At 35.5% G+C, this 26,005-nt stretch overlaps 2 protein-coding genes across 2 annotated transcripts; both read right to left on the bottom strand.

The window, feature by feature from the left end:
* Positions 1-5,112: 5,112 nt before the first annotated feature.
* LOC112022964 (uncharacterized) lies at positions 5,113-17,002 on the bottom strand. The gene is given in 6 exon segments (XM_065763206.1): positions 5,113-5,198; positions 5,459-5,516; positions 5,519-5,609; positions 6,279-6,298; positions 6,300-6,408; positions 16,869-17,002. Coding segments are annotated over 6 exon segments (498 nt in total).
* A 7,986-nt stretch (positions 17,003-24,988) lies between these two features.
* Positions 24,989-25,951, bottom strand: LOC136063195 (protein ENHANCED PSEUDOMONAS SUSCEPTIBILITY 1-like). Its single transcript, XM_065763214.1, has one exon. The coding sequence runs from the start codon at positions 25,835-25,837 to the stop codon at positions 25,268-25,270; it is 570 nt and encodes a 189-aa protein (XP_065619286.1). The 5' UTR covers positions 25,838-25,951; the 3' UTR covers positions 24,989-25,267.
* Between the last annotated feature and the right edge of the window lie 54 nt (positions 25,952-26,005).

Here is a 26,005-nt window from a genome sequence, read left to right as displayed (position 1 = left end):
TTTGGAATACCCAAATAACAATCCAATTAGTAAAACACATAGATTCAAGAACATTTTACATAAATCATGAAATTGGAGTGAAAAACAAGAAAACCCATACCTTTTTCTTGAAGATTTATGCAGAAATGATGTAGAGATGAAAGATTTTTTTCAGTAAAAAACGAATGGTTTGAGAGAGAGGGTGAAGAAAACAATGAACAGTCACTAAAAATCGAGGGAAAATTGAAAAACTGTCTTTAAAACGCAAAACACGTGTTTTTTGCGACTTAACCAAGTCGCCAGGGCAAACCGCGAAACACTGTGAAGGTAAGATTCTAGAAAAATCTTCTAAGTGGTTTTCGCGACTGGAAGGTTTACCCGCGAAGGAGTCGCAAGCTGAGCCGCGAAAATCTCTGAGTAACCCTTGCGATTGGACTTTCCACCCACGAACAAGCCGCCAAAATGAGCAGCAAATAGAGCAAAAACTCAAATTTTAAAAAATTTTCTAAGTTTTTTTCGCGACTAGAATATTGACTCGCTAGTAAGCCGCGAAAAATCTCTGAGTGAGTTCGCAACTGGGTCTTGCGATTGGGCCAACCTGCGACTTAGTCGCCAAAACAGGGCAACACTGTTTTTGAAAAAATTTTACATTTTTGTAAAAGCAAAGGACTTTCCAAAACAAAAACAAAACACTCAAAAATATTTTTGTGTTTGACCAACAAAGATTGAGCATGTGAAAACACATTTAATCAAGTACAATCACACAAATGAATATGACATTCATTGAACATAGACTTGTGTGTTGTGTGTGGATATCAAAAATGAGATAGTCCTAAGTCCAATGTGAAGCTTCAATGATCAATTCAATCAAGACATACACAACTAACACTAGATAATGTGACCTATCTCAATTATAGAAGCATGCATATATGATGTAGGACACAATTTACAATTTAATTATTGTAATTTATTATTTTTAGTATTTTTATGTAAAAAAACGTTATTTTAGGTTTAGGTATTTATTTCCTTATTTTTAGGTGCATTTAATGCTTTTTAGGTCAAATTTGGTTCCTATTATGGTTAGGTATCAATTAGGAGTTATTTTAGATTATATTTTCTTGTCTGTCAAGTTTTAAGGAGCCCTTAAATAGGCCCCTAAGTCTGTAAACGTTTTTCATAGTTTATTATCAATAAAAATTCAGACTTGTGTCTTTTGTGTTCTCTGGTGGATTCCAGACCTATCACCTTGTGGATTCAAGGAACCCCTCGTGGATTCGAGGTTTACTACCAGGAACTAATAGTTTAGTTTCTGTTCATCAAGAGAGCATCGTGTGTGTTTCTCTTCAGGCTTCCGCGACATCAGTTGGTATCAGACCTTACTTACCCTGGTCTGATTGCTAACCGACGAGACGGTAACCACTACCACAACAATGACGAATAACTTAGCGAGTATTACGTGACGTACAACAAGCACTCACAAATATCTATGCTAGGATGGCGCTGTTGAAGAATGGAAACAATAGGGATAACTGCAGCGGAGACATAACTCACGAGCAACCTATTGGTAAGCAAATTTCATATAGACCTTATAAGAGAATTGCAAGTTTTAATGGTTATTTTTAAAAGAAGATTTTCTTGATTGGTTACTTGATCTAGAGGATTTATTTGACTATGAGAATATTTGTTATGAGAGAAAAGTTGGACTTGCTTTGTATAAACTTAGTAAGTATGCCTTATGTTGGTGGGAACGAGTACAATCTGATAGAATCCGACAAGGTAAAGACAAAATTCGATCATGGCCAAGGATGAAAAAGATCTTGCTATCAAATTTTATCCTTTGGATTGTGAAGAAATCTTATCGTATACAATACAAGATTATTATTGGCCAAGAAATTCATACTTGAATTATTTTGAAGAGCCAAATATTCCACTGCTAAAGGAAGACTTACATGTTGAAGCAAATATTGTTCTTGAAGAATATGGAGAAGTCAAAGAAGAATCTGAAATCAAGATTGTAGAGGAGATTACTGAAGACCCCATTATAGAGAAAGATCTTGAGGTTGAGATAGTAGAGACCATTAAAGAAGAAATTATAGAGGAAGTTGTCAACGATCTCGATGAAATCAAGTTAGATGATTGCAACATTCAAACTCCTATTATTTTATTGGAAGACACCGAAACAAAGTTTATTGATTTTATTGGGGTGGAAAGATTTGATTTGATCATTGACTCTTATTNTAAAACCACCTCGAGGCCCAAGCTGGTGTTTCCAAGTCTTCTCATGAGAATTTTCAAAGAAAAGGGTGTTGTAATCCCACAAGATATCAGTCCTATGCCTCCTCTATCAGCCATCAACAGATTTACTCTCATACGGATACAGAGTCGTCTTCTAGGTGAAGAAGAAGAGGGTGTCCATGAAGAAGGTGATCCTATGGAAACTGAAGCAGAAGGTGCAGGACCAGTTTCCACACCTAGAGTAAGAGTCAAGAGGAGCAGACCTTCTACCTCATCACCTGTACCTCATGATACCTTTCAGATCATCCTGGGGAGACTTGATACAATCCGCGATGTTTAGAATTAATAGACTGAGAGAATGACAGCAATGCAGGACCAGCTTGATGTACTCTCTGCCAAGTTTGACAGCATTCATACCAGCCAGGATCACTGACCCTTTGGCCATTCCGGTCAAAAAGGGGGAGAATTTTTGGGGCAGCTCTTGAGGGGGAGTGCTCGTTTTGATGGGGAGTTTAAATATGTGTTTTTTTTTTTTTTTTTTTTTTTTAAGTTTGATACACTGGTTTTAGTCTGTTTTAAAACTCTCAACTTGTGAATCTTTGGTGTTTACTTATATAGTATGATGTTATTTAGCTTCAGCACTTTATGTTGTAGTTTGTACCCATTGTTGCTTTTGTAAGCTTTGAGGGTTGTTTCTTGTACTTATGCACATTTGAAGGCTTTTATGGTTTGTGCCATGTATTTGCAAAACTCTACATATGCAGCCTTTGTGCTTTGTGCTTTGGTACTTGTTAATGTCTTGCATTATCTTAAGTACAACACTCTTGTGCCCGTGTAGGATTGTTCCTAGATGCATATATGTTTGTATGCACTGGTTGAGTGTTAGACTTGCAAATGATACTCTTCAATTGAGTTTATCATTTTTGCATGACTGGATGTTCATTCCTTGTGTGAATGAACATAGTAATCACTTTTGCTTAAGTGACTACTGTTGTTGATCTTGCCATGAATTATTGCTTTTATGCTTATGTTCTTTTTTGCTTGATCATGCTTATTTTGCTCCATATGCATATTAAGTTTTCTGCATACAATGGTATTGCTATGTTATTGTATTTCAGGAGTTACTTATTCATATGTTCAAGAGCTTTACAGAATCTAGAGTTAGGTGTGAGTGAGTTTTCCAACTGTTCCCAACTCACGTTTAAGTCTAGAGTCTGTTGTAGAGTTTTGTCACGAAATAGCCAAAGGGGGAGATTGTAAGGTTGAATTTAATCAACCATTTAATTGGCTTTATTTCGTGACCAATTTGCTTGTAATTTAGCACTTAATAACCCTATATTTAGATGGAAAAATTGTAAGGGTAGTGTGTGAGAAGATGTGAAGAAAAGCTCAAGAGTGTGCAAGAAAAACAGAGGTTCGCGGCTAGGGCTCGCGGGTGGATCGCAACTGGCAAGCCGCCAAAAGCTGGCATGTGAGAGGCACACTGGAAAGCTGAAGGGTCGTGCCAGCTGTCACGCTACAGGACAAAAGTCCCAGGCTGGCCAGGCCGTTACGTCGTGACTTGAACAAGCCGCGAGACCAAGTCGCCAACTTGCCCTGTTTGGCAAAAACTGACGTTTTACATTCCCTTCTCACCCTACTATATATACACCCTTATACCCATCATATTGTGAGAGCTTCCAGAGAGAATTTTGTGAGAGAAAACCCTAGAGAAAAACAAGATTGCCGCATCCTCAATCTTCATCTAAAGAGACTCTAGAAATTCCTCTACTCTCTTCCTCTCCATTGTCATACCCTTGAGAGGTTATTTACCAAACCCTTATCTCATCACACCCACGTCTGTGAGAAGGTCCATTTGGTGCTTAGGGAGGCAGTTTGGGAAGGAATCAATATACATTGGTTGATGCTATGGTCAAGTAGCGGAATCCAAGAAGCTAAAGAAGAAATAGGTTCGGCATAACCTTGTTGGAGCAAGAAGCTTGGAGGGCTTAGGTACTTGGGTAGATTAGGCTTGGAGGGTCTTCTGCTGTTCATGTATCCCAACTATATTCTTTAGTGGATTTTATCACCGCTTGGAGGGCGGCGAAGAGGTTTTACGCCGAGGACTTCAGTTTCCTCTTCGATAACACATCGTGTGTTGTCCGTGTTTTTGCATCTCTATTTCCTTTATCTTTGCCTTATATTTACTGCTGTGGATGTGTTTATATTTGGCTTAGATTGTTTTATCAATTCTGTTATAAGCTTGTTATCATATTTCGCACATTAATTGTTTGATATAAAACTTGAATTGGCATTTTTGTAATTTGGGGGTCCAAAAGTTCAAGGGTGTTTCATACCCATTTTGAACTTTCAAAACTATTTATAGATGAGATTGCCAACTCGGAATTTCCAGATCTATCCTAAAATTATCTATGTAATTAAGGAAGAGAGGGTGTAAAAGTTCTCACCAAAAGAGCCATAACTCCACAGCAGGATGTATAAATGAGATTGCCAACTCGGAATTTCCAGGTCTAGTGATGCATTGAAAGTATCAAGAATCAACTATGAACCACTCTAAACCAAAGACTAACAATGCCATGATAAACATGACAAACCACAAATGACCTTATCGATGTGGCAACAGCTGAAAGTAGTGTCGCCAGTTTTTGACACCATGAGTGACTGTGACATCAACAGAGACAGTATATCAGTAAAGAACTCAAATGCTTCTGCTCTACCATTTAGCCCTTTTAGTATTCCAAACCTCCGCAGAGCACAGAACTCCTAGGTAAGTATGGTGAGTTTTTTTGTCACTTAGGTTAGGATATTTCTTGTACTTTAAACTATTAATGCACCATCCCCCAAAAGAAAAAAGAAAAAGAAAAAGAAAAAGAGTGAAGTCAGACAGAATTTAACAGATCATAAGCTTAAAAAAAATAAGATATAACTAGCAATAATCAGGTCCCAGTCTGGGTCAGCAGCTGGAAAGGTGTCTCCCCATGTATCTGAAAACGTAAGTGTGGTCTGGAATTAGTAACGCTTACTAAAAAAACACATAAGTTATTAAAATTGAATAATAGTGAAGGAGAAAATCAAGAAAATTATCTTCCAGTAGTAAAGTCACATAAAAAGAACCCAAAGTTAGATTTCTCCAACTAACCACATCTGAATGCCAAATTCTATGCAATGATTACTTTAAGAATTTATTCTCCTCAGTAGTTAACAACATGGCTCAAATAACCAAGTGGGCATAGAAGAGACTCACACTTTAGGTGAGGAAGGACAGGAGTAATCCCATTAGCCCCGCAGTTATGAGCTAGCACATGTTCTCTTCAATTTCCTTATCATCATAGTCTGATGTTGTAATGTCCAGAAGAAACAGTTTTCGGAGATAAATGGCCAAAGCACTGGAGCCACTGCCATAGAAAAGAACATTTAAAGTCAAAATACAAAAAATACACCCTTAGAAACCAACTGAACCCAGTGATACCTAGAACTTACTAAGATCATGAACTAATTAAGAAAAATAAAGTGTATGGCTTTTAAGTGGAAGCAATACAAAACAAGTATCAAAAAGCTTAAAACGAGTAGTAACTTTGGATAAGGCACAGCCTCAAAGGATTCAAACCTCAAAAGGAGTCACTAATAAAGCACTAATCTCAAACGTAAGCACAAAAGTGTGGGGTCTTGACATATATTGGTGCAATTGCAAATAAACAACAAAGCAAGCTTTTACTGCACATAGTAAGATCAAGATGCAAAAATAAATCACCATCAATAGGAGTACAGAACCACGGTGCTAAAGTTTCACGACCCAAGGAAAATGCTAACCACATCTACATTATACCACAAAAGAATTAGTCAAGTAACAATTAAAGCTCTTCAAAATTGCTTATATACCCAAAATCCACTTGCTTAACACCTGATAAAAGACCTAGTACACACTCACATGACACATGCTTATATAATCCAATCTAATCAAAATCCACACAATGTAGAGTATCATGTAAAGATTGCTAAGAACAAATAATTACAGTCTAATGCTAATAGTAACAAACAAGTGAATAGCTAATAGACTGACACACCTGCCAAATGCAATGCATCGTCAGCTTTTCCATTAACGAAGGGTGCTGAACTAACTATTCTGCAAAAGCAAATGTCCCAGGCCAGGCCAGAGTAAATTGCCATTCAGAAAAAATTTGAAAATAGGCGAGGCTGAGAGAGAGAGAGAGAGAGCAACGGTGGTAACGGAGAGAGTCTGTGGTGCAATGGCTGTGAGTGAGAGAGAAGTCGAGCCAACTGACTGAGAGAGAGGATGATAGAAACCGCAGAGTTCACAAGCTATATATAGTTTCTGTTCGATCCAGTCCGGTTCTATTCAGTACTTTTAGAGCATTCGCATTGGCACTTGGATATGCCAAATGTAAGCTCTAATTTACAATTCGGCCCAAAAGCAGCCCACAGCCAGACAACTATTGCAAAAAAATTTGCTACAGTACAATTCTACCACAGCCGGACTTGAATTCACCAACTATTGCAAAAAAATTTGCAATAGTGTTACAGTGCAATTCTAAGAGCATTCTTATCAAGGTGAGTTAAAATTTTAGCATATACCACTTCAAAACTCAAAATTTTAGCTTTTAACAACTCATTTTATAATACACTCAATATCAAACCTTCTATATTTTTTACCATTTTATTTAAATAAAAAAAATTTTGGTGACACAACTTTGTGTACAACTTTATGCACAACTCGCCCACGTGGCGAGTTGTGGTTGGTGGAGGGGTGATGGTGGGTCACCCCTTCACCAACAACAACTCGCCATGTAGGCGAGTTGTGCACAAAGTTGTGGCACCAGAACCACTCTCTAAATAATATAAACTACTTATTAAAATAATAATAAAACAACTCCACGCAAAGCTATAGCAACCAGCCAACCCCCTCCTCCACCACCCCTATCACTGCTCCACTTGCCATACCCACCATTGTAGCAACCACAACCCACCACAGCCACCACCACCACAAGTCACAGCACCACCATTGTAGCAACCAAAACCCATCACACACACAAAACCAGGATTGGTAACCCACGACCCACGACCCACGCCGAACCAAAACCACTACCACAAACCACAGTAGAAAACCCACCACAAAACCTCCATCACTGCCACCACAAAACCCACCACCCACCCACCTCGCTCTCAACCCCAACCAAAACCCACCACCCTGATTCAAAGACAACACCACAAAACCCAAAATCGGACCAAATCTCAGCCACCACCGGAGATTTCAGAGAAGAAATCAGACCGAATCTCAGCCACAATCCACCAAATCAAACCAACAACATCCATCAATCGGAGCAAATCTCAGCCATGATCCACGATCCACGACCACCATGATCCATCAGTGAGAAGAAGGAGAGAGAACCAGTGAGAAGAGAGGAAAAAAAAGAAAAAAAAAACCACACAACCACACCGATCTACCCTCAATGCCGATGCCCACGCCTGCCAAATCCATAACCCACACAACCACTATCGAATCTACCATTAAAAAAAAAAAAAAAAAAAAAACCCACTGCGATAGAGATTGGCTTGCCTTGATGCTCCGGCCTGGGTTTCGTCAAAGAGGGAGGCAAAACATCGAGTAGAAGGAGAGGGAAAAAGAGAGTAGAGAAGTGGTTGGAGGCTCTCAGAGCAAGAATGAGAGACGAAAGAAAGACAAGGAAAGGAGAAAGAAAAAAAATAAGGATTTTATTAAAAAATAACTATAAAACCCAAACTATATTATTAGATAGGCAAGATTTAAAACAAATTTCATTTCTAACAAATTGAGTCCAGAGAGGACTCGATTTTGCTCTGAGAAAATCGAGTGTGAGACACTCGATTTCTAAGTGAGTATGGAAATCGAGTGTCTTTCGAGTGTAAGACACTCGATTTCCAAGTGCAAATTTACTGGGCAAAATTGAGTGCAGTTCACACTCGATTTCTAAGTGAGTATGGAAATCGAGTGTAAGACACTCGATTTCCAAGTGCAAATTTACTGGGCAAAATTGAGTGCAGAGAACTCGAATTGGTAGAAACCAAATAAGATTGAAACATTGTCTAACTAATAATATAGATTGGGTTTTATAGTTATTTTTTAATAAAATCCAAAAATAATAAGAAAAGAAAGCGGGCCCCACGAAATAAAAAAATAATATAACTTTTACAATTGGGGAACAGTGTGGTCTCAAATTTGAGACCGCACTATTCATCAATGCAAAAAATTATGGCATTTACAATGCTTGATGGAAGTGCTATTTTAGAGGTTGGAATATTTGGCATTTGACACCCTTGATAAGAATGCTCTAAAGGTAGAATTGCACTGTAGCTCAATTCTAAAAAAAAAAAAATATATATATATATATATATATATTTTTTTTTTTTATTGTGTAACTTTATCAATTCCTCTCTCTCCCCGGGTTTTGAGTTTTTGTTTTTATTTGAGTTTTGGGATATATTATTTTATTGTGTAGAAATATTATTTTAATGTGTTGTATTGTAAAATAAAAGTTGGGATGCTAAGAGTATTGTAAAATGGTATGGTATAATTGATAAAGTAACTTTTTGAGATAGTAAAATAGGATGGGATAGAATTTTGGAATGTGAATGCTCTTAGGTTTTAATCGGTCCTTTTCCATCTTGTTCGGTCCTAAGAGTATTAGCATCAATGGTGTAAACACCCGGTTGTTATTTTACAATGTAAGACACCCAAAAAACTCACTCATTTGGGTTTATATTCTTAAAAAAATTTGCCACCCTGTAGTAAGAGCACTAGAATCCGAGATGCACAAAAGTGTCTATTTTACATCATCAAAACCTACTTAAATATTTTACCATCTCATTTTACAATTTACCCAACATCCCAGTTTCTATTTTTACATACAACTCATTAAAATAATAAAAATTATACCGGTTACTCTCTCTTTTCTTCCATCTCTCTTTCCTCTCTACCTTTTTGTTTCTCTTTTCTCATTAAAATAATATATTTTATTTACATCCTTGTGAATAGTTTATAAAAATAAAAAATAAAGACCCTCCCTCAAATGTGGCTAGATTTAGCCTTGTTGGTAGATAAAATAGCAACTGAGAGGTTTTTACACCCCCAATGCTAGTGCTCTAAGGTTGCATATATGCAATCTTACTGTTCGTGGGTTGTAAAGAAAAAAAAAAATAATCTTATGGCTGTGAGTGAAGAGAAAAAGAGAGTGGGAGGAAAGAGACTAAGAATAGTATTTTATTATTATTTTATTAGGTAGTTTATCTCTATATATTAAGAGAATTCAGAAAGTTAGTTATTACCTTTTTCACTTCCAAAAATACCCATAATTTAATTAATTTATCCTTTTCCTAAAAATAAGAAATGAGGTTAAAATCGTAAATAGATAAAAATTAAAAGAAAAAAAAAATCTACCGGTTATTAACTCCACGTATCTTTTTTAAACTATTACATTATCATTTTTTTTTTTTTGGATTTATTACATTATCATTTGTTTTTTTTTATAACTATTACAACATCAAGTGGATTTGGATAAACACGCAAAAGCAATGAATCCTATTCTCTTTGAAAAAAAAATCCTATCTATTTTTTCAAATTGTGATGAAAGAAAAATTATGATACTAAAAAAAAAAAAAGAATTGGGATGTTGGGTAAGTTGTGAAATGGGTTGATAAAATAGATAAAGTGGTGTTTGAGGATGTAAGATAGTTTTTTTTTTTTTTTTTTTTTTTTGCATCCCCAATGCTAGGCCTTATTCTGTCCATTTGGTCATCTTCAGTCTTATTTGGCCCCATTATATCTTATTCGGTCCATTTGGTCTTGTTCGGTACTCTTTGGTCTTATTCGGCCCCTTTTGGTCTTATTCGGTCCATTCGGACTTGTTCAGTTCAATCGGTCCTCTTCGGTTTTATTTAGTCCTCTTCAGTCCATTCGGACTTGTTCGGTTCAATTGGTCCTCTTCGGTCCATTCGGTGATGTTCGTTCCTTTTCAATCCATTCGGTCATGTTCGGTCTTATTCGGTCCTTCATGATTCTATTCGGTCCCGTCCGGCTTTATTCGGTCCTGTCCGAATCTATTTGGTCCAGTACGGCTTTATTCGGTGAGTTCGGTCTTATTTTGTCCTCTTAGGTTTTAATCGGTCCTTTTCGGTCTTATTCGATCCCCTTAATTCTTATTCGGTCCATTTGGTCAGGTTTGGTCCTATTCCGTCTTATTTGGTCCCTTTGGTATTATTCGGTCCATTCGGTCTTGCTCGGTTCCTTTGGTCATGTCCGGTCCTATCCAGTCTTATTCAGTCCTCTTCAGTCCATTTAGTCATGTTCGGTCCTCTTCGGTCTTAATCGGTCCATTCGGTCTTGTTCCATTCACTCGGTCCTCTTCGGTCTTATTTGGTCTATTCAGTCATGTCTTGTCTTGTTCAGTCTTATTCGGTCCAGTTTGATTCTATTTGGTCCAGTCTGGTCCACTTTGTCTTTTTTAGTTTTTTTACAGCCCTATGTCTCCTCTCCACGAAGCTTTGCTGTGTATCTGTTGTTTCATCAGCTGCAAGCAAAATAAAATCCATCTGCCATTGTGCCCTTTTTAAAAAGCCATGTGGCATCCAATCAGCATCAAAAAAAAATATTTTTTTTTTAAAACCCCTAATTGAAAATGCAAACTACATACTCAATAAAAGTGCAATCTCACAAAGCTTAAACTTGGTCATATTGCATGGATAAAAAAGAAGAAGAAGTTAGTTTAACAAATAAAACAATATCCATGCATCAATGGTAAATTCAAGATTGCTAGATTCATATATATAATTTTATGCTGAATAAGAAAATTTGTCGAACACCATAGACGTATAAAAAAAATTAGGATAAATTAGCATTTTGTCCCTTAACGTTTATGATATGAATCAATTTGATCGTTAAAGTTTCAAATATATATATATATATATGTTTAATATATAGTCCTTATCCTTTTGGTATTATGTCAAATTGGTCTCTACTTGTAATTAATGAATGTAAAATATTGACATAGCTAATGGTAATATTAAAATATATATATATATATATATATTGTTAAAGTAACACTGATTTAAAATCATTTCGAAGAAATAATGGTAATATTAAAATATATATATATATATATATATTGTTAAAGTAACACTGATTTAAAATCATTTCGAAGAAATCCTTCTTCATAAAATATTCTCTTGAGGAGATGAGTCAAGCACTTAAATAGTCTCTCTTAAGGGACAAGTTCATCATGTGCTGCTGATTACTAGATGATGATCAAGTGTAGTGATTCCATATTTTAAGAATAGAAATGTTAACGAATGTTCTAAGGGCATTTGTTAGTTAGAGAATTCGTTAGTGAACCATTTTAGGAAAAATTTTATCGAAAAAATGAAAAACAATTAATATTTTGATAGTTTTTACAATTTTCCATAAAAGTGATATAAATTTTTTCTTAAAATAGTTTATTAACAATTGCCCTAAGAGCATTCGTTAACATGATCCTTTTTAGAAAGAGAAATGATATGTCTACAACATTTTTACAACAAATCTTAAGTGGCAGGTTGTTACTGGTTGTTATTGTTGGGGCAAGAAAGTAATCTTAGTGTTAGTTTCAAATTTAAACCAATAACAACTAACCACCTGTGATTTGTTGTAAAAATGTTGTAAAATTGTTGTAGACGTAGCATCTCTCTTTTGGAAAAAGATACAAAATCAATATTTCTTAATAAAATTCAATGCAATCATTTATGAAAAAGGAACTCGACATTTTTTAAATCTTCAAAATTATTTATGATTAAATCCGTACTAATTGTCGCAATAATGTCCCTTTCAATGAACCATATTCATTTAAAACTTATCTTACATTTTGTTGCAAAGCTCAGTTTTGGTGATATTCATAGTTGAAAATACTAACCCCGTAGTTGCAATAGAAACTAGAAGAGTAATCACAAGCAAGTAGTATTCTAATTTTCTTGTTCTTACCACCCACTCAACAAGTATGACCACTCTAGCTCTATTTAAATTTTTTTAAAGGGTTGAGTGGTTGTTTGTTTTGGTAAAACTGGATGATTGAACTTAATTTTGTTTAGTTTTGCTATTGGTAATTTTTGTTGTTGAGCTAATTTTTTTTTAGCTTGTTAATTTTGTTTTAGATTTTACATCTTTAAATTTTCAATGGTCTTTAAAATGATTAGTGATATTGTTAAGGGAGGGGGGGCTAAGTGTAATTTTATTGAACCAAATTGCTATAATTTATAATAATTTGGGGTTGTGGGGGGGCTTTATATATCCAGCTACAAGGTATCTGGATCCTACACTTGGAGGGCTGGGATCGCACTCCTAGAACTCTTGTCCCATCCGGAACATACCAGCAAGCTTTACACTAAAATCTTAGCTATGCCACCACTGTTCATGGTTACTTCCTTATTAATGCAGCCAGAGGAGTGGTTGTCTTGTATTTAATGTGGAGGGGATGACTTCTATACCCTTCTTTCTTCATCCTTCTCATATTTCGTGCCAAGTATGTTTTCTTTCCTTCTGACGGTTTAACTTTATGTTATTCATATAACTAGTGCTTGTCCCCTCGAGGTCCGAGGTATGTCCTCGTAACCTTCATCAAGTACATTACCCCAATCTCCTTTCAAATCGTGAGATCACAGCCCTAGATCAATTGTCAGATTTTAGCTCCTCGGAAATAACCTTGACTGCCTGTTTATCAATTTTTGGATCCTTGTCCCCCACAATAATCAAACTTAAAAATACAAAAAATACATAAAAATACCAAAATTAATAAATTACAAAAATTAAATAGTAGATTCTATCCTACATCAAACCCTCCACTTGAAAAAATTTGTCCTCAAGTTAATAGTCGAAATTTGAAATTTTCCACTCTAAATAAACAAATACTTCAAAAGCTTTAGTAACTTGATCCAGTTTTGAAACTTGTATCTTTATAGCATAGCATAAAATTTCTTCTTACTTGCTTTCAATTATTTGCAACATCAATCAACAAAGGGTTGATAATAAAATCAAAATTTTCAACTCTAAGAAAATTAATAGATTGTATAGCCATATTTAGCAAATCAAGTGAAATTTGGGTACTGTAGGTTATGGACTTATCTTCATAATTGACCTCAATTGAATCTTCCACAATATTTTTAATAAATACCATCTTTTGATTTCCACCATTCTCCACAATTTACTCAATATTATTTTCTTTGACCTCTTCATCAAACTTTTGAAAATTGTTTATCTTCAAACGTCAATCCAACAACTTGTTACAAGTAAACTTAATATTTTGTTAGTGTATCACATAAATCATAAATGTATGGAGAGAGAGAGAGAGAGAGAGAGAGAGAGAGAGAGAGAGAGAGAGAGAGAGATCATATCAATTAGGTTTTGAAGGGAGAAAGAGAGAAATAACATAAATATTTGAAAATAGGGCAGATTGGACGGTGTTGCTGTCATTGGTCTAGTTGTGGTTGGCTGGGCAGGGCTCATGAGTCATGACTTTATCTCTCTATTGTGATTGTTTTTCCTTTTCTCTTTTTTTTTTTTTTTTTTTTTTTTTTTTTTTTTGTGAATTTCAATTGCTAATGTGGCTAATAATTGTTGTTTAAGTCAAGAGAGTCAATATTGTACCGAAATCATTTTCGTTTGGTCAGAAAAATNGGGTTGTAGATCGCTCACCTACAATGCTCCATTCCTACTTGAATTCAATACAATGGTTTCTTGAATCCATAAGGAAAGATAGTTGGAATCCACCAAAAAATAGAGAGACAAAAGTCTAAACTTCTATTAAATTAAATCTGAATTTTTTTTTTAATTCATTAACTTAGAGGCAAATTTAAAGGCTTTATAAAACTTGACAAACAAGAAAATATATTTTTTGAAATTAATCATAATTAATACTGTGGGAGGGAGGAATAGCGACTCATTGTATAAAAACATCTCAAGGAGACGGTCAAGCCTCATTATTCATCAAATTGGGCCTAACCCATATGAGATAACCAAATGCCATAAACCAAAGGGAGCCAGTCTGAGGAGACCAAGGAGCAAGCTTCCCTTGCGAGACCAGGGTCCAACCCAAGAACCACTAGGGTGTAGGTCGAGCAAGGAAGTGATAAGGGGCATGGGAAGGCAGGAGGAAGCTTCTTGGAAAAGCATCCATCACCTCCACATTTAATGCTTCTTGCCAACCCATCCTGTCGCATTAAATGCGGAATGACCCTTGAATAGTGTCTTTACAGCTTACTCAACCTACTCTACCACCACCATTAAGGTAGTGATGGGACAAGTATTCAATACCAGAATTAAGGGGTGTCCAAGTGGAGGGTCAGGATGCAATCCCTCCTACTATATAAAGAGAGGCAAACCCCCCAGGATTAGGAATTAGAAAAAGTTTGGCAAAAGCTCCTAAGGAAAGAGAGAGAAAGAGTGGCTGTTGTGAAGCTATATAAGAACTTGGGCTCCTCAAACTGATTGAAGAAGACCGTTAATAAAATTTTATCTTTCCCTGGACTTTATCTTTATTCTCACCGGTTGAGTTAACCTTTTCTTTCTCTAGCGTTGCTAAAACGACTCCATGACTAGACCATCCATCTCTATCAAATTAATTATATTGGGCCGATTGACCAAACAGATCTAATTTTAAGTTGGGTAGGGCTTGTTGTTTGCGGATTTTGGCCCTCTACAAATACCTAATCATAACAATAACCTAATTTGACATAAAAAATAATAATTAAAAGCACCTAACATCAAGGAAAAAAATAACTGTAATGGCGAAAAAGCACAATAAATCATGATTTTACTATTTGCTATCACAATTAATTTCTTTAGAGATGGGAAGTCAAGTCTGTTTTATGATACCAATGCAAAGACTAAGAAGGCTCCTTTCATAGAATTGAACGAGAAATGGTATTTATTTCATTAATGTTCAGCTTGAAAAATGATTAAGAAAAAACACAAGTATTGGTCCTCGGGTTTATTCTGAGGATGAGTGTTACAAAACTGATGAACTCTCTTTCTTTCTTTCTTTTTTGCACTCTTTTTCTGTCCCCCTAAATCTATATCTTCTTCTTGCTTTATATATCCAGAAATCATTTTCGTTTGGTCAGAAAAATGAAAAATTTTGGTATCAATTAATATCGATATACCATTTTGGAGTTACTGTTACTTAAAAAAAAAAAAAAAAAAAACATGAGACATGAGATAAAAGTGGCAATGTAGCCTGTCGGGTAGGAAATTGAAATATTAAAGGATTTGTTTTAGGAACCGCTTATTTTGCTTAAATTGAAATTTTTTTGCTAAAAACATGTAAAAAAAAAAAGAAGAAGCTAAAAGCTGACTTTGGAACAATAAGACCCACTTAACAGTGCAATGAGATCCACTTTAGGATAAAACATAAGCTAAAAAGTAAAATAGGCTAACTTTTTCTCAAATCCCAAACACAACTGAAGTTGTGTGAAAAAATTGAAAACACAAAAAGAAACAAACACGAAGAAAAAGGCTAGAGAAAATTAGAAGATGAAGATCAAAACAACCGAAGAAGAGGAAGACTAGAGAAAATATGAAGAAGACTTGAGACATGATTGTTGTTGTTTGGGTTGGGTTGCAACCTTGTTTGGGTTAGTATTTAGATAGTGATGATGTTTTGATTGGGGCCAAGCTTTTGGAAGCAAGGGAGCCAATAATTTTTCTTAGGCCGAAACTCTATTAGGGGGCCTGGGCCCCACGGCCCCGCCTAGTTCCATTCTTGGGTGTTGTGACACATAAATCTCTAGTCAAGCAAACAACAATAAAGTAAATAAACTCAATCCCATCAAGACGCCAAGTTCAAAGTTAAATACACTGTTAAGTTCTAGGGTAAAAACCGACAACAAACCAAAGTAACGTGCTTATAGCAATTATTACAGTCTTTACAGAAATGTTCCAGCTTTCTTCGTCAAAAGCCACGCTAAAGTCCTTGCGCATGGTACAGAACAACGTGAAATACAGTGAAATAATTGTCACATTTTGACATCAAATCCTATTAAAGCATTCTGAAAATTTTATTTTATCTTATTTTACCATCTCAAAAAGTTATTTTTATTAATTACACAATATCATTTTATAATACATTCAGCATTTCAATTTTTATTTTCCTATTCTACTCATTAAAATAATATATATATTATCCACTAAAATATATAACCAAAAAAAATAATCTCCTCTCTCTAATTTTCTCTCTCTTGCTTCCTCCCCCGTCTCTCTCTCTTCTCCACTATGAACAAACCCAAACCCCAACCATAGTAAGAACAACCACATGAAAATGGCCACCTTGCCACCACCACGCCACCGGCTAGCAACCACCACCACAACCAAACTCACTACTAACAACAACCACCAAGAGGAAAAGAAACACAAAAAATTGCCAAAAACCACCACTAACAACCACAATCACAAGACATGGCCACAATAGCACCAATCCAAACCCACAGCATCGATCCAAACTCGAAACCTAGCTAAACCCATGAACAATCCATCAACAAACCTCCACCCCAGGCCGATCGCCGTGAGACCCATCAACCACCGTGAGAGAGGCCCATCAACCATGCACCATCCACACCAACCACCAAGATCAAAACGCACTCACCTCTGTTGTGAGTCCATGACCCACCTTGTTGGAATCCACGCTGTGAGTTTGTGACCCAGCTCGCTATGCACGACCTTGCCACGACCTACCTCCACACTAGCAAACCCACGACCCACACCCACGACCCATACCATCACCCTCAATCACCCACCCCCACCACCACGCAAACCCTCCACCACATCAAACCCATCTGCCCCTACATCAAACCCTTGATTCAAGGAAAAATAGAGAGGAAAAAGAAATGAAAGGGAAGAGAGGGGTAGTGTCACACCCCAAACCTGATACCCGGATTTGTGACCATGACCAGCATGCTAATATCAAGCTTAAACCTGATATTAACAAGAACCAACTTAACTTTTACAAAACTTTCAGAAAAGCTTTTACTAAAGCTTCCCTCTTTATTTTCATTCTTGTTTCTCTACTTAAATGATATAACATTTCACTTGACATTCAGAGCATCTACACTGTACTCAAATAATAACATAATCCACCAATTACTCAAATTCTAAATTCCACATAATACATCTTTTAATGCTTTAAGGTATACACTTTCATTAGATCCTAAAATACACAATGCTACAAATCTAAACATCATATTGCTAATTTAGGATCTATACATATAAAACTAAAACCAGCTCCTTCTAAAACTCAACTAAGGCTCTCTCTGCTCCAAAATAAAACCTGCTAACTGAAAGAGTGGAAGGGGTGAGCTACACAGCTCAGTAAAGGTAAGATATATGAGAATTCAATAAGGATACTATTAGGACATATATGTTTTAACTTGTTTAAGAACATATGTCACTTATTTATGTAAATTGGCTAATCCTTTGACAAAACGCACTCTACTTGTAATTGGGTAGTTCTAGGTGTTTTTAATACTTCAAGAAACAATGTTTCAAGGTCAAGTGTTGAAGTCATCAAGTCTGTCCAAGAGAAAGCAAGCTGAAGTGCAAAGTTTTTAAAGCTCGACACCTCTCGACAGCTACCTCGACACCTGCTAGCTGTCGAGATTTAAAAAGTCAGATTTCCAATCTGATTTTCTTGGGATCCGTGAACATGTTTTTGAGCCTTCTTTTCTTCTAACCCCATATAAAAGGATTATTTTAAGAGCCGTCTAGGGTGACACAAGTTGCATTATCATTGAGCAATCTCTGCTTAAGCAAATTGTGATCAACAGACGAAGTTCTTGACCTAGTTCATCTTCCATCAAGAAGTTGCTGTGTATTTGCACCATAGGGTTTTGTAACCAAGCATCTTCCTGCTATTCATCAAGTGGATGAACTGAAGAACTTTGCAGCCAACCATTCTTCCTCAGTTGGTGTTCTGAAGTCGCGTACTTGGATCCGCGCATTGGTTAGTCACGTACTTGGGAGCCGTGCATCAAAGGTGGAGATTGTCACTACAGATCAAGTCCAATTGGGTATTGGGGTAAGGGTTCAACTGTAGGTTGGTAAGGTACTTGAGATTCCTTTACTTGTAACCGCTTGATTTGATAATAGTGAAGTTTCGGGAGTGGTGACTTGAAAATCACCCGGTGGGGTTTTGCCATTAGGGTTTTCCCCATTCGTAAACAAATCACCGTGTTATTTATTTTCCGCTGCATATTTAGTTAATTGGTGATTTGTTTGTGCTTCCATAAAATTGCATGATTAATTGATTAATTAATTACTTGGCTAAATCAATTAATTAGGGTTAATCACAAGGGGTCATTCAAATTGTGACCTATCAAATACATGTAAATCAAATCACTTCATTCTATGAATATTCGAATAGGAGAACATTTTTCCCATGCATAGTATTTTATACTATTCATAATAATAGCTTATACGCTCTTCATAGAAAATAATTGTTCTCCTTTTTCTTATTAGGTTAATATTACCAAAACCTTTCGAATTTAGCTTATTTCATTTCCTACAAAGTCACCGTATGTATATTCTCATTACAAAATAATCATTTTAACTTAAATCAGATAATCGGCAACTTTGTATTAAACTAGAAACATCTTGACCCAATAAGAAAATCTTTCTTTATAAACATTTTCCCGAAAAATATTATAACTTTCATAGTCATAAAATTTACATTTCATAAAGAACAGGTATCTGATAACTTTTAAACATAACTTGTACTTTCATCAGAAGCTTTATCTTTATAGCACAACAAAACTTCAAAAACTTTTATCTTTAATGAACAGCTTTTCTTTTCATCAAAAACTTCTTCTTGCCAAGAGAGCTTTTACTTTTCACAATGCATTTAAACAAAATAATTCCCTCATGATTAATAACATAACATAACTGTTCATAACATATTGGTTAGTCTATATCTAATAAGTTTGTACAGAGAAGGCTTCATCACATTTGGGTGACCTTGTGTGCATGATATTGTCCTCTTTGGGAGGCCTGATGGCACATCACCTTAAGGTTTTATTCCTCCTTGCCATCCGTACACATTGGGGAGAAGGCCTTATTCAGATTAGAGTTACGGGCAACCCCATTTCCTCTACTTTAAATGGCCAAACAGATAACATTTTTCCATGGAAAGCCAGTAATTAACCCCTACCGGCCGAGTTTAGATCACCAAAGGACATAACCCGAAAACATTTCATACTTATTCATCATACTGAAATTCATAGTTTGCATTACATTTTACAATAATAGCATTTCTATTGTTTTCTTTAATCATCATGTTCGTGGAATTAGTAATAGCATTAATATGCTTAAATCATATACATAAGGTTCTCGAAATTTCACGAATATATCTTTGTCTGATAATGCTTACATGCCATATCTCTAATCAAAAACCTTTTAATGCATAATATACTTTAAAATAACCTCATGACTTACCAAATGCCCATATAACTTATCCCTTACCTTAAAGCAGAGGAACCGAGAGCCTATAGTCGAAGGAGCTTAGACTTGGGGAACTGGTAACACCTAAACCAAATATCAAAGCTTATCACTATCCATTATTCCTTATCATAAACTTACACATTCATCTCAAAACCTATCTCTTATAATCAAGGAAATCCTATCCCCACCTCAACGAGGTTCCCACAAACATAAAATACATTCATCATACAACATGATATACTAAATCATAAAGAAACCAACATTCTCACATTAATCTCATATCTTTAGAAAAGCTAACTTCATTTCAAAAGATGCTTTGAGATTAGGGTAATAATGCATGCATAACATAGAATCCTTTAAGCATGGTCATGTAACTATATACATTCATATGGTAACATGCAACACGTCGGACAAAACAGCTTCATAAATACAGCCGTCACATGGTTTAGAACCCTTCATTTGAGTACTAGACCTCAAAACAAGTTACACAAAATTAATCTATGATCGAGACATACCAAGAGATAAGCATATTAAATTATAGCTCAAAACGTTCACCCTAGCTATAGAATTAAATCCTCAAAGTTAGGCATGTCCCTTACTGTTCACTGTTCTATTCCAGCCGCATATGCCCCATTTGTAAAATACAAATGGGCTGTCCACACACCCCAAATTGTCACGAAATTTTACAGAACTACTCTCCTATATGTCTAGTATATACCATAAAAATTTCGGAATCAAAGCATAAACCCATGATTTACTAAAAATCACGGAAAACAGCATACTCAAATCTGTCCTGACAGAATTTCTTGCAACTTAAAAATTAAACCATTATTTTTATGTTCATCCAAATGCTGTGAGAACACTTCCATAACAACCATGTGTGTCTTAGAATTCATAAAAACTACTCCTAGCATCCTAATTCACAGCAAATGATTTAATACATAATTTTCATTTGGTAAACATCAAATCTGTCACAGGGACAACTTCAGTGCATGTTCTTTCTAAAATCATCAACAAATAGCAATAGGTCTAAATTTCATTTGGGCATTTTTATACCTATAGTATACATATTAAAATATGTTAATAAGCATTCAATAGACCACAATATCATCAACTTTTAAATTACTAAAACAGAATCACAAAGTCAGCTTCTAAAATCAGAACAGAGGATGAAGAAATAGAAATAACAAAACAATTATACTATCCAAAATACACAAAATCAGATGAAGTTTGGCGAAAAGCACATTTTAGTCCCTACATTTTTAGGCTATTCTCATTTTAGTCCCTAAATTTTATTTTTACCGCTTTTAGTCCCTATTCTGAAAAACGCTTCCGTTTTAATCCTTGCCGTTACATCAGAAACGGAAAAAGTTGACGTGGCAAATGGCAGAATAAATAATACCTAATTAATGTCCACGTGGCTTAAATTAATAATAAAAAATGCCACGTCAGCATTTAAATTAAAAAAATTAATTTATTAATTTTAACTAAATAAAAAAAATTAAAAATAGAATCAAAAACTAAAAATAATAGGAATTAAGATCTAAGTGTGTCTTGACAAGAACACAAACTCAGATCCAAGAAGAACACAAACCCAGAAATTAAAAAAAAAAAAAAAAAAAAAAAAAACCAAGAACACAATTCCAAATACAAGAAAGAAAGAAAAAAACACCCACATGCAAACACTTTCTTTCCTTCGCTTAAACTCACTCAAAAAAACAACTCCCAGATCTCAAATATAACAACGCCTCTCTCTCTCTCTCTCTCTCTCTCTCTCTCTTCTCTAAAAAATGTCATCCCAACAACAGCAACAGAAGCCAAGAACCCAAATCCAATCCAAAAGCCACAAAGCAAAACACAAGATCTCCCTCCATATAAACCCACCTAGCAATGGTGGAGCTGAAGCAAAAAAATTCCTGGGTCGAAGGAGGAGGAGATAGCCGGGGCGGAAAGAGAAGAAGACGAAGAGGAGATAGCGTTTGGGTCGGCCTTTGGAGTGGTGATTGGGTGGCGTTTGGGTCAGCGTTTGGGTGGAGATGGGTTGGAATTGAGGTTGTGTTTGGGTGGTTGAACGAAGTAGGGGTGTACTCACTGTGGGTCTGGGTTTGCCGCTGTGGGTCTGGGATTTGCTCGCCGTGGGTATGCTGCCATGGGTTTGGGTTTTTCTCGTTGTGGGTCTGTTTTTTTTTTTTTTTTTTGGTGGTGGGTTTTGCTCACAGTCATGCTCTTTAGTGGTGGTGGTGTCGGCAATGGGTTGTGGTCAGGGTTTGTGTTCACAGTGGTTGCTGGGTATGTGGTGTGGGTTGGATTCAAGTTCGATGGTCATGGTGTGGGTCACGATGGGTCAGAGTGTGGCTCATGGTTGTAGTCAAGGTGTGGGTCAGAGTGTGGTTCATGGTTGATTGTAGTATCGGTGCTAGGGGTTGGGTTTGAATCAGTGGTGCTGGGGTTTCGACGGTGTTGTTAAATTTACACTAATGATTAGATTTGTGTACTTAGTTGTGGTGGTTGTTGTAGATCTTGCCTTTAGATTTGGATTTCGTTTCTTGTTTTTAGGATGTATTTCTATAATTTGGCACTCTCATATTCAAGTAATGGAATTTGCTTTTTTTTTTTTTTAATTTCTGGGTTTGTGTTCTTCTTGGATCTGAGTTTGTGTTCTTGTTAAGACACACTTAGATCTTAATTTCTATTATTTTTAGTTTTTAATTCTGTTTTTAATTTTTTTATTTAGTTAAAATTAATAAATTAATTTTTTTAATTTAAATGTTGACGTGGCATTTTTTATTATTAATTTAAGCCACGTGGACATTAATTAGGTATTATTTATTCTGCCGTTTGCCACGTCAGTTTTTTCCGTTTCTGATGTAACGGTAAGGATTAAAACGGAAGCATTTTTCAGAATAGGGACTAAAAGCGGTAAAAATAAAATTTAAGGACTAAAATGAGAATAGCCTAAAAATGTAGGGACTAAAATGTGCTTTTCGCCATGAAGTTTTAATTACTTACCCACAAAACCTTAGTGTTAGGCTCTTAATTTCATCTTTAGAGAGGGATATTTTGTTTTGGTGAGAGAGGGAGGGCTGCCGTGTAAGAGCAAACAGAGAAGAGAGAAAGAAAAACAAAGAAAGAGGAAAAAGAAGTAGAGAAAGAGGGGCTGGACTTCTGATCTGATGCAGCCAAGAAAATCAGAAAAGTGAGAACACTTTTGGGGCACAAAAGAAGATAAGAGATGTGGACAATTGGGGTGAGATACGTGGGATGCTAGGGAAGAAAAATCACACCCCTTTTTCCCCACTTTTCAACTTTCTTGCATTCACACTCACTTTTCTACAAAAATAATTTCTTGCATATATATATATATATCCTTACCTTTATAAAGTTATATCCATCACATTAAAAGTGCAGATATGGTCTAATTTCTTTGAGAGAGTACGAAGAAGAAATAGGATGGGGTCTTGTCTTTCTTTCAAAGTGCGGACCCATGGGTTTGACAAAANCCCCCCCCCACACACACACACACATATATACCCTTACTTTTATAAAGTTATATCCATCACATTAAAAGTGCATATATATTCTAATTGCTTTGAGAGAGTATGAAGAAGAAATAGGATGGAGTCTCGTCTTTCTTTCAAAGTGTGGAGCCATGGGTTTGACAAAAGGGACTTAAGAGAGCTTCCTAGCTCTTTCCTTGAGAGAAAAAGTGAGAAAAGTGAGCTGGAATTTCTGATTTGTGTGTGTACCCATGGAAAATGAGAGCAAGAGAGTTTATGGGATGTCCTAGAGCTTGAGAAAAGTCAAAGAAGAATTGAGATGGAACTTGGTGAGTGCATGGCCAGCCAAGTGTTTGATCTTTTGAGTTTAAGAGTGTGAACATGCAAGAAACTTTGGCTTTGTTGAATTTCAATTGGTTGCATGTGGGTGGAATTTCCACTACAAAATCTCATGCATCATATGCCTAATTAAAATACCAACTATGTATCAAATAACTTCAACCACTTAATATAGTTTTGTACATGCATTTCAATTATTTATAACCTTTACAATTCTTATTCAATGGCATTATAAAATAAATTGTTTATTAAATACTCTTATATTAATTTTAGTAAGTAAGTGGCTTAACATATTAATAATACTTAACCACTAAAACACATAATTTAATTATAAAATTGGGTCAGGGTGTTACATCTTACTGACAAAAAAAAATGCAATGTGATGATGTCAATTTTTTGAGTTAATGATATATTTATACTTTATACCTGATAAGTTTGTGACGATTCTAAATTGATCCATTGTATTTCAAAACTTACAATTTTCCCTCTCGAATACTATAATAATATCAGTGTACCCCTTTCGGTACAGTATATCATATTTGCCCTTTCAGCCAAAAAAAAAAACTCATATTTACCGTTAATTTACCAAAAACGTCATTTCATTTTTCTATGTCTATGTCCAAAATGACGTCATTTACAGGTGGCTTATGGAAAGATGCTAATAACTCGATCAATTACCACCTAAGCAAGTTCATGCACCGTCCAACTCTGCGGTGCTTGAATCCCTGCATGTTGCATAAGGTTAAAATTGATTTCTCTAGCACTCTCAAATAGCAATCTCTGTCTACTTGGGATTAGAATTCCGATGCCGGCCAGGTGCAAAATACAACTTTTTGTAACCATATAACATTCAACACTTTCAATAGACGTACAATTCAAGGTGAAATTGTGCCTATGCTAAGCCATATAACATTCAACACTTTCGAATCACCTTATTGAATTATTTATAACATTCTAAGCAATTCCCTGCTTGGTTCTAAAAAATGATGTATTCAGTTTTCATTTTCTCTTTTTTTGTATTTAATTTTTTTAATTAAATATAGAAAAAGAAAATTCATTTTTACATGAAAAGATGTTTGGTAAGTTATTTTAAACAAATAATTTGGTTATAAAATTCATCATACATGGTTTGACATTTATTTTTTTTAAACTTACTTTTTTCACTTACACACAGTCATATCAATTAAGTGGGGCCCTTTGCATTTTCTTTCTATGAAAGTGAAAATGCTAAAAAATGTGTTTTCATTTTTTGTATTCAAATTCAACTTTTTAGGATAATGAAAATAAAAATTGAGTATAAACTCTTAATCTAACCAAGTTTTTTTTTTATGGTAGGTCCAATTGAAAACTAAAAATGAAAATAAAAAACACTACTTTTTTCAAGTCTTTTTTTTTTTTTTTTTAATGAGAAATACGAGAGTTTTATAAAGAAGCAGAAGAAAACAAAACATCCTAAAATACAAAAGATTTAATCCATGATGGAGTTTCCTCAATCTAAGTAACAAAATTATCAATTCCTTTAGCGTGATGGGGCAAAATGTGTGTTGGCCTGTTTTCACGTCGCCTAACAGGTCGTTAACTTTCACATAGGACAACACTACCATTAAGTTTTCCATCACCTCTATTTTAGAAAGTAGAATATCACCAACAACATTTATTAGAAGCTCTTGAAATTTCCATGTCAAAGATGACAAAGAAGGTCCATAACAAAACTTAGTTATGAGGCTAAAGCCTCCATGAACTCTGCATCGTCTGCCATACCCTCCAATATCTCAGGTGAAAGACAAGCTTCAAAATCCATGCTTCCTTCTTCTACCCCAGGAAACACGGTTAACTTTCCATCAAATTTATTGCCAACGCCACTTCGCACAGCAATAGGTCTTCCCCAGCCAAAGTCATTACCGTACACATTGAATCGCGGCGAGCTTCCTGTCATCAATGCATTACTTGCAATTCCAGTGAGTGTTGGTATGTTTGGGGCTTTTACCCAATCCTCTATAAACTTCTTCACCTCTTCAGCTTTTTGAGAAGCAATCTTCTTATTTATCTGCCAAGCCACCCATCCTAGCCCGTGTTCAAGAAGATTGTCTACGGTAGCTATTACTTTCCCAATTAAAATCGCATTTCCTAAGTATTCGTCTGGTAATGGTGGTTGTATTCTTTGCCTCATTCCCACAACTACGCGGTAATGAACCTCTTGATTAGCACTACAACGCCTATTGCGAACCACAGATCGCCAAAGATGACCAAGGACTGCTTGAAGGGACGAGATATTGTTGGTTCCCATTTCAGCATTAGCTTTTGTTTTGAGTTGTGCAATTTTCTTCTTTGAAAAATGAAAAACTTTTTGTTTGAGAGGTGGGGGAATGGACTTCTCGTTAGAGATTTCATTGGGATGGAAAGGTACATGAATGGGGAAATCGATAATACCATCAAAGAAACAGCGTTGGAAAAT

The sequence above is a fragment of the Quercus suber genome, unplaced genomic scaffold, assembly GCF_002906115.3.
Source record: "Quercus suber isolate HL8 unplaced genomic scaffold, Cork oak 2.0 scaffold_497, whole genome shotgun sequence".
Taxonomy (NCBI): domain Eukaryota; kingdom Viridiplantae; phylum Streptophyta; class Magnoliopsida; order Fagales; family Fagaceae; genus Quercus; species Quercus suber.
This window is presented reverse-complemented; position numbering and strand designations above follow the sequence as displayed.